General features: G+C 40.0%; 1 protein-coding gene across 1 annotated transcript; it reads right to left on the bottom strand.

Annotated features, from left to right (window-relative positions):
- Positions 1-5,201: 5,201 nt before the first annotated feature.
- LOC117389320 (G-protein coupled receptor 183-like) lies at positions 5,202-8,834 on the bottom strand. The gene is made up of 2 exons (XM_033986974.2): positions 8,582-8,834; positions 5,202-7,321 (listed from the first exon to the last, which is right to left on the bottom strand). Exon 2 carries the CDS (start codon positions 7,297-7,299, stop codon positions 6,172-6,174), a length of 1,128 nt encoding a protein of 375 aa, XP_033842865.1. The 5' UTR covers positions 7,300-7,321; positions 8,582-8,834; the 3' UTR covers positions 5,202-6,171.
- Between the last annotated feature and the right edge of the window lie 4,838 nt (positions 8,835-13,672).

Below are 13,672 nucleotides of genomic sequence, written 5' to 3'. Positions count from 1 at the left end.
ATCAGTCTACCGGTAATTAAGTACAATACTTACGACCTTGTTTAGACCTGGTTTAGTCCTGGTTCAGACCTGGTTCAGTCTTGGTTTAGACCTGTTTTAGACCTAGTTCAGACCTGATTTAGACCTGATTCAGACCTGGTTTACTCCTGGTTCAGACCTGGTTCAGTCTTGGTTTAGACCTGTTTTAGACCTAGTTCAGACCTGATTTAGACCTGGTTCAGACCTGGTTTAGACCTGATTTAGACCTGGTTCAGACCTGATTTAGACCTGATTCAGACCTGGTTTCGTCCTGGTTTCATCCTGGTTTAGTCCTAGTTTAGACATGTTTTAGACCTGGTTCAGACCTGGTTCAGACCTGAATTAGACCTGGTTCAGACCTGGTTTAGACCTGGTTCAGACCTGGTTTAGTCCTGTTTTAGACCTGGTTCAGTCCTGGTTCAGACCTGTTTTAGACCTGGTTTAGACCTGAATTAGACCTGGTTCAGACCTGGTTCAGTCCTGGTTCAGACCTGGTTTAGACCTGGTCCAGACCTGGTCCAGACCTGGTGATACTTGTTCAAATGAGTATCTCGTTCTGATACTAGTACGACTTTTACTCCATTACCTTCCACCTCTGAATACTTGTGGGAGGGGCTGTGTACTGGTCCCACTGGTCGCCGTAGTTACGTTGATGCTTTCTGCTCTAAAACTTTTACCCAGTTTTTTTTTTCTTTTGTTTCGTCTCGTACCTGAACATCAGAAGTCTTACACACACACCCCCCCCCCCCCCCCCACACACACACTCTTCTCGCTCTAAGTGCTCTCCGCTGTTTCGCCACACTCTATATTTAAGACACTCTCTTCCTTCTATCTCACGGTATTGTCTGCAGTTTAGTTTCACTTTCACATTCCTTTACAGTGTAATGGCACACGCAGAAAGGCCCGGGCTTTTCCAGAGTCTGCAATTACACCCCCTTAAAGAAAATGATGTTGCCATTAGAAGTGGGAGTGTGTTTGGCAGGCGCGGAGATGGCAGATTTAGGGCGAGTTATTGATTGGAAAAGTGGGGTCTGTCACAGCACATTAGTTCTCAGGGGAGTAATCCACAGCAGGTTGCAGTGAGAAGCATCTGCTGCAGGAGAGAAGTAATTAAAAACAGGATGTTGAGGCAGTTGCCATATAAACAGGAAATAAGATGGTGGTAATAGACACTTCACGCTGATGCTGGGACATTTTTTTTTTTTTTTTTGGTAATGCACGACGTCGACTTAATGGATGCAAAGCACACAGCCCAGGTGAAAACAGCCAAGGTCAGTCTGGACAGGGGCTGAATACAGATGAACGTGATTAATGTCCAACAATGAGGAAGAAGCGAGGGATGAGGAGTCGTGGATGAAACGAGCATCATGTCCGCTCTCAAATCATAGAGAAATGCAGTGGGTAAAAAGTTTCACGCAGCCTCCAGGTTTGAGTGAAATGAACTTTCCCTGGTGCCGGTTGTCGTGGAGATGTTATTGGATTATGATTACAAAGGGGGCTCGCCACTCCACATATCTGACCTGTAAGTCCCTGGAGGAAAACAGGCAGCAGATCCAACAGCAGAATGTTAAAAATAATACCCAGAATATGCAAAAGCAAAAGCAAAATCAGCGGACAGAACTTAATTTGAGCGGATATTAATAATGCGTTTTATTTATAAGCGCCTTTCAAAACACACAAGGACACTGAACAAGATAAAATACAATTAAAAAAAAACATACAAATACAATAAAAAATGACAAATTAAAGATGTGTGATTGGTTACAAGAGGTAGGACAGTCTGAACAGGTGAGTTTTGAGTCTGGATTTGAAGAGTGAGATTTTGTTTTGATAGAATTTGTGTAAAAAAAAGTCACATTATCCTGTTAAAATCCTGTAAATGTCATTATTTTGTGTTGAGATTACAATTGGCCGACGTTACGATAATAAAAAAAACAGTATGGACAGGGTAAAAGAGACAGTTTTACTTATTTTTTTTGTATTTTACAGCTGCTGTGACTGCAGACGTGTACTTCTGATATTAATCACTTCACACTTCTGTTGAAATAGTGACGTCAGTGATGGTTTGTGTGGTAGTTGTAGTAATTATAGTAGTACTAGTAGGTGTATAGTTTACCCTTTTATCTGAGTTTTATGGCACGCACACTTTTTATTATTATTATTATTATTATTATTATTATTATTATTATTATTATTATTATTATTATTATTATTATTATTATATATTACAGCTCCTATGACCAGAGAAATCCTCCACTGTCAGATAAGTAAAGTTTGATTTATTTTCTTATATTATTGTAATAGTAGTATTGCAGTAGTAGTAGTAGTGTTATATTAGTACTGTAGAACTGTTCACTCTAGATTTATTTCACAAATCGATTATTTAAACTTAAGCTTAACCTTTTACGAGACCCTGTTTGTGATAAATGGTGAGTTGGTCTGTGTCTGGGTAAATATAGTACTAGTTTCTGTAGTAGTAGTAGTAGTTTTTTGTAGGGATATTTGTTGAAAGTATTAGTAAGTGACAGCTGCAGTTTCTTTTGTTAAAGTTTGAACAGACTGTGTAGTTACTTTGTCCTGGTTCACTTTAAATTGGTCTCTTGGCTCAGAATCTTTTTACCTTTGATTCACATAAATGATGTTTCTTTTGTTTCCAGATTAGTTCAATGCTCTGGGACGTTTCAGTCCTCGTCACGTATCGAGCTGTGTACGTTTAATTGGCTGTTAAATGATTTTGTAGCAGTTGTTACCATCTTTTACTTTTACATCAAAACCTCAGTCCCATTCATATTCCCTTCCTGAGGTATAATTATCTATTGGCTCGTCCGCTCAATGTGTCTTAAAAATCTCACGGCAGATGGCACTTTGTGTTTACTGCAATATGTTGTTATGACAACAGTCTGTTTGGTGTGTCTTTGAAACCGTCAGGGTGCTTCTTTAAACACTATTTCCATAATAACTGCTTTTTAGTATCTATCATGAACAATACAACAACAAGGGCGTCCACAAAGTTAAATATAATCATTTAAAACAAATAACACATTTACTTTCCTCTGGTGTTATTGTTATTCACTGAGACTGGAGACTACTACTACTACTCCCCCAGAGTACTACTACTCTGTTGTATTTGTTATGTTGTTATTTGCCCCCCTCTAGTGACCAGCAACAATTACTACAACAGATTTGGAAACTCGCTCTTAAATTTCCACTGAGCTCAAGTGTGAGGCCGAACACACTGATGGTTTTTCTAATGTTTTAAAAAAGGCAGTGGCTCTAGTGGAGTTTGTACTCCATCTCATCATGTCCTGTCCTCATGTGTCCACATGTGTCCTGTCCTCATGTGTCCACATGTGTCCTGTCCTCATGTGTCCTGTCCTCATGTGTCCACATGTGTCCTGTCCTCATGTGTCCACATGTGTCCTGTCCACATGTGTCCTGTCCTCATGTGTCCACATGTGTCCTGTCCTTATGTGTCCTGTCCTCATGTGTCCTGTCCTTATGTGTCCTGTCCTTATGTGTCCTGTCCTCATGTGTCCACATGTGTCCTGTCCTTATGTGTCCTGTCCTCATGTGTCCTGTCCTTATGTGTCCTGTCCTTATGTGTCCTGTCCTCATGTGTCCACATGTGTCCTGTCCTTATGTGTCCTGTCCTCATGTGTCCTGTCCTTATGTGTCCTGTCCTCATGTGTCCTGTCCTCATGTGTCCTGTCCTCATGTATCCACATGTGTCCTGTCCTTATGTGTCCTGTCCTCATGTGTCCACATGTGTCCTGTCCTTATGTGTCCTGTCCTCATGTGTCCACATGTGTCCTGTCCTCATGTGTCCACATGTGTCCTGTCCTTATGTGTCCTGTCCTCATGTGTCCACATGTGTCCTGTCCTTATGTGTCCTGTCCTCTTGTGTCCTGTCCTCATGTGTCCTGTCCTTATGTGTCCTGTCCTCATGTGTCGTGTCCATGTGTCCTGTCCTCTTGTGTCCTGTGGTCACACCGGTTAATGCTTCAAATCCGATGAATATTTCTCATGTGTAAAGTATTATACTTTTTGTACTTCATCATATCTTCACTGTGTGTATTTTAACTGTACCACACTCCAGAGTCGCTCTGCAGTTACATCTTAGGTTGTGGTTTGTGTTTTTTCCTAATTAAAAGAAGCCAAGCAGATTTCTAAGGCTGAATAAAATGTGTTATTGTCTTATTTTTATTATTTGGAATAAGGACGTGGAGCTGGAGTTTGACAGAGTCTTTGTGGCGCAGTCTGACAGTAAACTCTGTGTTTATGTTCTGTGCTGAAGAAGAGCTGGACCAGCTCCATTTTCTTCCTTTGTCTTAAGACGAGACACGGCAGGTGAACGGGGAAAGATCTTAAATATAGAGATATCAATTTGAAACTTCTTCTGTAGTTTACTCACAGAAAATGGACCATTTCTGGGACAATCAAAACCGAAACATTAAGGCGTCAGGTTTAAGTTTCTCTTGTCACATTAGATACTAAAAAGTAAACAGAGAGGAGTTTAGATCTTATTTAGTATTTGAATCCTCACTGAAAATTGACTGAAAAACTGAAATTTCACCTCATTTTTGTAGTTAAAACTTAAATCAAACTTGCAATTAAATATAAAAAATCTTTCTTTACATTTCGTCTAAATCTTGCTCAGTACCAGATTGTAAAGTTTGGGTGTGTAGGTGTTATTTTAAGGCGTGGGAGGGAAATGCACTATGAAAAATCGTGAGTCTTTGTAGATACACTGTCCCACATCACTCTACGGAGACAGGTTTATTAAATTAAATATTAAAACATCTTTTAATGGATCATTTTGCTGTTTGCTCATGAAACCTTGTACTCTGAGACGAAACCGACCCACAAACTAAAACTAAAAAAGTCGTTTTAGCTGTAAATATGAGAATTCAGAAACTAATATCGGTCCTAGTGTATTTTACAGACGTCTGTGGCCTTGTTGAGTCATACTGGACTTTTTGTATTTGAAAGTAGGACTGAAATTAGTATAAAATCATCACGCGACATTAGATTTTAATGATGTTCCATTCTTGCTTAAAATTATAACTTCCCTTTTAATTTATAAGTGTTATAGTTCACATTTTAAGAAGTAAACATGTAAAACAACCAGAACTTAAACACAAACTTAGAGATAATTCAAGATAAAAACATTTAAACGGTGCAGATTGATAGAAAAGACGAGTAAACCGAGTCACATTAATGGTTTAATTGAAACTGTCTTGGCAGGGGCAGACGTGAATGTGAAAAAACACAGGAAACCATGGGATGTATGAAGCGTTTCTCACCCAGTCATGTGATCTGGTCGAGCGGCGTTGTCCAGACTGAAATACACACGCTTTGAAACACTTTTAACGCACAATGACTCACTTTTATCACATGTTTTTGGTCTAAGAATCCCTGAATGAAACTTAAATCACATTATTTATACTGACATTCAATGCGCTGATATGTTTCTTTACCTTGTGGAGAGTCTGCCATCTGCTTTTACGCCTAGAATAACCCACAGTATGGCATTAAACCGAGCTACCGTCACGCAGACGAGCAGGTGACATCCGGCTGTGAAGTTAAAGGTCAGATCTATGGACTGGCAACCCTGCTCACGCTCATATTTTTCTACTTTTGGGTAATAAAAACACACGCAATTGAACAAAAATAGATACGTTTAATGCCATATTTTGGAAAATCCCACGTAAAGAGGTAACATCTCCATGGAAACAAGTCGCTAACCAGCCACCTAACCAGAAGATTTACATAATGTGGCAGTAATTACGCACGCATTTGGTACAAAAACCTTTACAGCGCGTTTCCAACCAAACAAATACAAGGTGACGAATCGTGGCTTGGATCCTGTTTTTTTTAGCAGCTTCTATGAACAGTAAATAAAATGGGTCAAATGCAGACGATGGCTTTCTTCGCTTTGTTTCACCAAGTACACGTTAACCTTAAATCCAAACACAACACAGTTTTATTACCACTCATAAAACGCTTCCTGAGACAGAGCTTTTCTTGGCAGGCGTGAAAGACAAGCATCTTTACAGTACTTTTTCTAATCTATTCCTTTATTTTTTGCAAACTCAGTCCATAAATCTAGAGAATAAGCAGCTTCTTCGAGTCTTTCTTATGTCCGTACACGTTTCAGTCGTATTTCGTAGATCTCCTGTCTCCCGGCGTTAACCTCTCACTCGCCGAGCACATCGTCGAACTGTTGAGCTGGATCTTATTCCCGTCCACCACGTCCCGGGAAGAACCTTCTGGAGACGTCCTCACGGCGCTGGAGAACGACACGCTGGCATGAAGTTTGAGGAGCTTGAACAGAGTGTGTTTGTATCCTTTACACGCGAAGAAGTAAATGAACGGGTCCAAGCAGGCGTTGAGGTTCATGAGGCAGACCGTGATGTGGAGCGAGATCTGGAACGCCGTCAACTCCGCGCAGGACGGCGTTGACGCGAGCTTACGGATCATGTACTGAAGGATGTCGATGTGGTAGGGGCTGTAGCACAAGACGAACACGAGCGACACGCAGACGATCACGCCGATGGCTTTGCGACTCCGGCCGGATTTCTCGGTGAGGTGGTTGGATTTGGCCGTGAAGTGAAGCTTATAACACAGAATGGAATAACAAACCAGGATTATAAACACAGGGATGCCGTAACCGAGGAAAACGGCGCCTATCAACACCGTGGCGATGTGGTCGACTTTCTCGAAATTGGGGTACTCCATGCAGGTCACGTAGCCGTCCGGTTCCTCGTTGGTCATGTTCATACTCAACATCGGGAGAGTTTGTCCGAGGACCAGCATCCAGACGAGCACGCAGATGTAGCGCACGTAGCGAACTTTCCTCAGTTTTCCAAAGCGTAAAGGCAAAACGACCGCGATGAAACGGTCGATACTCAAACAGGTCATGAAGTTCACCCCGGCGTACGTGTTGATGTAGAAGGCCAGACCCGAGATTTTGCAGACGGTTTCACCCAGAGGCCAGTGGAAGCCCATGGCGTAGTAAACAATCCTCACCGGGAGAGAAAGAGTGAACAGGATGTCGGATATGACGAGGTTCAGCGAGTATAAAGTTGTAGAGTTCATTTTCTTCAGGTTGGGCCGGATCACGTACAGGGCAAGGAAGTTCCCGGAGAGCCCCACCAAGAACACGACACAATAGAACAAGGGCATGAGGACCCTGGCGTAGGCGCGGTGGTCATAAAGAGTGCCACACCTGGAGTCGTTGGAGGATAAGGTTGAGGTCTTGGGAACCGCAGTGGACGCCATGTTGCTTCAAGCGCGGCGGTGCCTGTTGGAGAAATATTCTGCGTTAGTTTTTGCAGTGATAAAGAGAGAGAGAGATGTTTGAAATTCTGGCGATGTGAAACCAGCCGACAAACAGATAGACTTTTCGCGAAGGAAGTTCAAGTGAGATATAACAACCCAAGCGTTATCTTTGAAAACTTGTGAGCCTGTTAAATTAGCTCACCTTACACCTTACGACTTGTTTATGTCGTCAGAATATAGGTTGGTGAAGCGTGTTGCCCGAGAAAACTAAGCGAGAACCAAACCTCTGATGTTTCGACTTGAAGGGATGAGCTAAAAAAAAAAAACGTTTCACTTTTCTTTTTAACCCTTGGCTGATGGATAATGAACGCGCCTTTTCGGGCTGGACAGATCCTTCATTCCTCATTTCTCGGGTATTGTTTTCTGAAAAGTGCATCCTGTGTTTGTGGTCATGGATGTAAGGCATAGGTTATGTTTGCTACGAGTGAAACGATTGGTTAACCTCAGATGTTACCACGGCAATGCTGAAACATGCTTTTGGTCATTTGTAATCTCGCTACGGCGTATTTAACCCCATTTTGTGTCTGCTAGTCGAACTAAGATGGGTATCAGTGCGTTTTATGTATGTATTTCTTTCAATTTTCTTTCTCGACCTGACAAAAACTCAACTTCTGGCTGTCGTCTTTGTATTAGTTTCCCTGTAAGTCTCTGGTGTAACGGTTGTTGTCCAGGATGGTGTTGAAAGTCTCACAGAGGAAGTTTGAGAACAATTACAAAGATTGTGAAGGCAGCTGTGGCACTCACACTCAGGTGGAAAAAAAACAGTTGGTGTTGAGAGACGGTTTTGTGTATGAGGAAGTGAGCTTCCCCAGGGCGCGCTGCCTTAGACGCCGAGCCGCTTGGAAACGCTCGAAAAATGTGAGCGGTGTTCAAGGCCCGTGTAAGGCGGCACATGGCACCGGGGCGGACTGAAGCACGCGTCCTCACATTTCTCCTGACCACTGACACACATAGTAATAAAAATATGATTATATATTTATGTATTAAATTACTTTATATGTTCATTTACCTTTTAATTTTACTTTGCCTGGAAAAGTTCTTAGAGGCTGCATATTTTGTAGTTTAACATGATTTTTACATATTTTTACATACACACTTTTTATATGAATGAATGTATACTGTATATTTTCTTTAAGTTGTTTTTCTAATTTGACCTTTGGCCTAATCTAAATCCCACAGTTTCCCTGCACATCAGCGTTAAAATCAGTTGAAGCGCACTCACCTCGCTGCACTGGTTTGCTGCTCTTCAGATGTGATCCTGCTCCAGTCACATCGAGGCGGCAAAACAGCACTAGTTTAATCCTCACGAGTGTGTCCCCTCTCACGTTAGTGTGACTGAAAAAACACGACAGAAACATCAAGATCTGTATCTGCTGCCCGTAACCATGGTGACCAAATATCCTGTTGCGCTGCTGCTGCCACCTCCTTTCACTGCCGCTCTGCCTCTACCTCCCTCCAACTTTTGAGCCACCCAGGCCCCACTCCCCTCACGTCACACTGTGGATCTCTAAAATTTATATGATTCATAACTTTACAACTGTGCCACTGTATGACTCTGTTTCAGAGACTTTTTACAGAAATGGGACTTTCGCACACGTGGCATGGCGTGTGTCTGAGTCCCTTGGGGGAGTTGTGTACCTTAATAGCTTCCCTGAAGATATTTACATGAAATCAAGTTTTGTCACATTTGCATCAATATGTTCTTTTGAAAGAAAGATGGCAGATGTTTTGATTTGTACTGCTCATGTTAACCTGAGGTTTTCACACCTCATGTCGTGTAGACACTGACAGAACTTTACCCTGTGGTTTTTTACCTGTGAGAGTGAAAAACAGGTTACACAGATCTGCAGAATTAACTGCCTTCATTCGTTTAACCTGTGCCCTCCAATCTTTTGAATCAACTTTCTGAGAAATGTGCAGTGCCCTGCAACTGAGGTTTTCACCCACTGAAAGTGTAAAAGCAAATTATAAAAAAACAGTATCTATTTAATCCTTTTCTTCACATAATGTGTTTAAAACACTTGGTACACAACAACTGCTGTTGTTGTGTTTGATAGACACAGACTGGAGATGTGCTCATTTTACACGTACAGTTTATTGAGGTTAACTGCAGCATTTATAGAATCAAAACAGTAAATGAACTGTAATAATCACTACATGTGTGAAAATAACATTTAAGACGATTCAGTCACCGCCCAACCCACCCATCCAAGCAGCACAAGTACAGTTTAAAAACAAGTCCGGTGATGGGGCAAAGGAAACACAGACTTCCTCATGGCCTTGTGGCTCTGAGTCATGATGGTGCAGACAGACAGCTCACAGCGGGACACAGCCCCGTGGCACTGCTGTACAAATACTACAATACACAGGAATCCCAGAGCTCAAAACATGACACTACTTACCAAACACTTCAGTAGTATTCAGAGCGCGCTGGCAGCTGCTCCACATCTGCACAGAGTCACAACTTATGTAGAAAGTTGATCATGTGTTTTGATGAGATAAGCAGACTCTTCATTGCAAAAGTGAAAAGTCTGGTGACGTTTGTTGTGTAATGAATTACAACATGTTTATAAGTGTATTGTAAGTCCTTTTGGGTCAATAGATGCGGTCTCTCCTGCTGTTTACGTACTTTGAGGTAGAGCTCAGCAATATGGCAGTAAAAATCTATGAACGCTCTGATGGCACACGGTGATAATCTGATATTATCAAACTTAAACACAATTCTCCTGCTCGTACTGGCCAGTCTGTGTCGCCTCAGGAGTTACACCAGTGTGATCTGAGCTCCATCCTAAAGAGAGTCATGTAAACCCAGTGATGAATGAAGTACTGTGTTTTGTTACTCAAGTAAAAGTACAGATACTGGAGCAAAAAAAACACTCTAGTAAAAGGATCAAATGAACAAATCTACTTAAGTAAAAGCGTCATAATAATTAAAGTGTAAATGTAGTGATATTTATTCAAAAATGAGACACATTTTGGTTGACAGTAACAATCCATTTCTTATTTTTTCTTATGAATTTTGTGTGTTTATTTTTGTTTTGCTCAAAGTCGAAGCTTGAACTCGAGAACTTTAGTCATGAACACGGTAAAACCCTCAATAACTCCTCAAATCACATGAAAAGTACTTTTACTTTTCAGTCCTGTTCAAACGTATAGTGGAGTAGAAAGTACAGATACTGCTCTCAAGTGTAGTGAAGTAAAAGTCAAAAGTATCCACTGTAAAATGTACTCAAGTAAAGTACAGACGCCTAAAAATTCAACTTAAGTCCAGTACTTTACTACTTTTACTTCCACCACTGTGTAAACCTGATGCTTTTGTAAGTTCTGGATTAATAAAACAAACAAAATGATCTCCCAGTAAACATGTTTCCGCTGTAGAACTCAGACGCATTAGGACACAAATACTTGGCTAAATAGGCTAAAAAATACCTCACGTTTCCTGACTGAAAGAAGTGGCCCGTAGTTTTGTTTTTTTTTGTTCTTTTTTGTGTTCTCCACCACTTCAAATGTTCGTGTGGGCGCTCCACTTCACCCACGGGCTCCTAACAAAACTGTCTGTCTGCGTTGGTTCATTGAAATTGCATCTTTTTTTATATATTTGTTTGTGTTTCTGCACACTATGGAACAATATAGAACAATATTTTGTGCGTTTTGTTTGTCATGTGTACTTTTTCTTTTGTATTACCGCAAAAAAAAACCAAAAAAATGTGGGTTTTTTTGTGCAATATGATACAATTTGAGCTGTAGACGGTTGAGTTATGGAAGTACTTAAGTGTTGTGGAAGTACTTAAGTGTTATGTTCTGCTCTGTTATGTTATTTATAGCAGCTCAACGATATGAAGCATTTAGAGTATTTTTGTGTGGATAATTCTGCTTCACGGTTTCGTTGCAATATCACCGTTTGCCGTTTATATTTACCTCAACAATACACTGGATTTCATAACGTCTTTCGCAACAGATCTACTTCAGACTGACTTTGTGTCCGTTTGTGAGCTCGTGTCCCGCGTTTACTTCTCACTGTGGCATTAGTTGTGTCTCATAAGCAAAATAAAGTGTGTTTGACATGTGGTAAGATTGCAACACGACAGGAAACACAACCTTTCTCACAAAAACGTGTGGTGTTTTAAGGACTTTTGAGTCAATCGGTGAATATTACTGTAGTTTTTGCAGTTGTTGCAGTTTAGTTGGTTCCATTGACCACATTTTGTGTTTGTTTCGCTATTATTATGTTTTAGGATTATAAGGATTTTAAAGGTCCTGTATTTAAGCCGTGTTAAAATGTTGTTATCTCATCAAAATATAGTAATATACGTGGAGTTGTGTTTTGTTTCATTCACACATGTTTGAGTAAAGCTTTATTATTAGTCTGTCTACATCTCTATCCTTTTTAACTTATATATATTATTATTATTTATCACCGAAGAAAGTTTATAGTTTGTGAGTTGTGTTCACTGACAATGGCTTCCGATTCTTCCAATTCTTCTGATTCTGATTCCAAGCTGAAAGTGCTCTGTTCCACCTTGTGATGTCATGAAACAGCACTTCATTTATTTTATTTTATTTTATTTTATTTTATTTTATTTTATTGTATTTTATTTTATTTTATTTTATTTTATTTTATTTTATTTTATTTTATTTTATTTTATTTTATTTTATTTTATTTATTTATTTATTTTATTTTTTTATTTTTTATTTTTTATTTATTTTTATTTTATTTTATTAATTCATTTATTCATTCATTTATTTATTTATGCACACTTCACAGTTTCCAAGTTTTTTCACATCTCTTTTTCGCTGTAGTTCAGTCGAGATTGACATTTCCAGGTCTGAAATCACCCAAATGTTTCTCGTGAGCTCGTCTGGGCGTAAGGAAAACACAGTGGAGCACTTCCTGTACCACCACACGATGACATCACAAGGTGGAACAGAGCGTTTTCAGTTTGAGAGAAGAACTCAGTGTAAAAATGCAGGGTTTTTGTGTTAAATGAAACAAAAAAAAAGCCAAAAAACACAACTCCAGGTCTGTTTTCGATGCGGAAACAACTTGGAGTTACCTAGAGTTTTTCGGGAGTGTCTGGACGGTTAAATCTCGTTGTTGTTGTTGTTGTTGTTGTTGTTGTTGTTGTTGTTGTTGTTGGTTACCAGTGCCTCTGTTTACACATCGGTGTTTTCCTAACCCCTCATGGGCCTCATCTTTCAGTCCGTTTGCATATTATTATCTCTCTTTTGGGGTTTTCTGTTATCACAAAATGAGTTTCTGTTTCTGTTTTATGGGAGTAATGTTTTATTCCATAACTGTAACGTAAACTCCCCCATATTTGTCTAGTCTAGTCTTGAAATAACTACTTGAATTACCGTAACCTCCACTTTCAGAGAGCAGCACTTACACTCATATCCATCTATTGTTTGATCTGCAGCTGTAAGTGATTGTTAAATTCATGCTGCAAATATGTCGTCCCTCCTATTCCTGTTTCTTTCTCCTTACGATCTTACGGTTACGATCTTCTTAAGTTTCAAGCAGCCTCTTTCTGTACCGGATCATGGAGCTATAACCCACACCCAGACTTCAGCCTCTACTTTGAAACTTTCAGACTCTTTCACTCAGCCCTTTCGTTTCATAACAGGTGACGAAAACGTACGTTGGCCGTCGTTGTTCGTCAGGAGAGAACAACACACTGTATAAACATATTTATAAGGAACTACGACGACACACTGACTCAATAACTCACGCGTTTGTTGAACTTTTAACACAAGATCTCATGATTGTCTGCGTCTAAAAAGTGGCTGCGGTAGAACTGAAATGGGAAGAGAAGCTTTCGGTTATTTTGCTTCCCAAAAACGGCACTTTAATCATGTGGAGATGAACATTTATAATCACACCTGCTCTTGTTTTTAATGTTTTAAATGGAGCTGTGCAGTTGTGTGTTTTGTTTCTCTCTTGTGTTTCTCTCTCCCTGTTGAAATAAACACACATATACCATGAAATGTATTTATTATTTCAAGGATAACCCTTTGAGATCTCATTTTCAAGCAGTATCCTATTCTTCCAGGTTAAAAAACTCCCCAAAACAAGAGACACGTACAAGTATTTATTATATAAGACAAAAACAGGAACATGCACGTACACAAACACAACTTCAGCTGTATTTCTTGACAGTTTTTATTACGTGTTTCAGTCTGTCATGTGCTGCACTGTATTGGAAAATAACTGAGTACATGTACGTCTGAATACTAATTTTCAGTGTCTGTTTCCTGAACAGTCAAATCAGAATCAGAAAAAGTATTACATTGTGGTATTTGATCACATAATTTA

This window comes from Periophthalmus magnuspinnatus, chromosome 21, assembly GCF_009829125.3.
Source record: "Periophthalmus magnuspinnatus isolate fPerMag1 chromosome 21, fPerMag1.2.pri, whole genome shotgun sequence".
Lineage (NCBI taxonomy): Eukaryota > Metazoa > Chordata > Actinopteri > Gobiiformes > Gobiidae > Periophthalmus > Periophthalmus magnuspinnatus.
Note: the sequence above shows the minus strand (reverse complement) of the source record. Positions and strands in the feature narration are given on the sequence as shown.

Coding starts and splice junctions, on each gene's coding strand:
- LOC117389320 (XM_033986974.2), bottom strand. CDS start 7,299: ATGGCGTCCACTGCGGTTCCCAAGACCTCAACCTTATCCTCCAACGAC.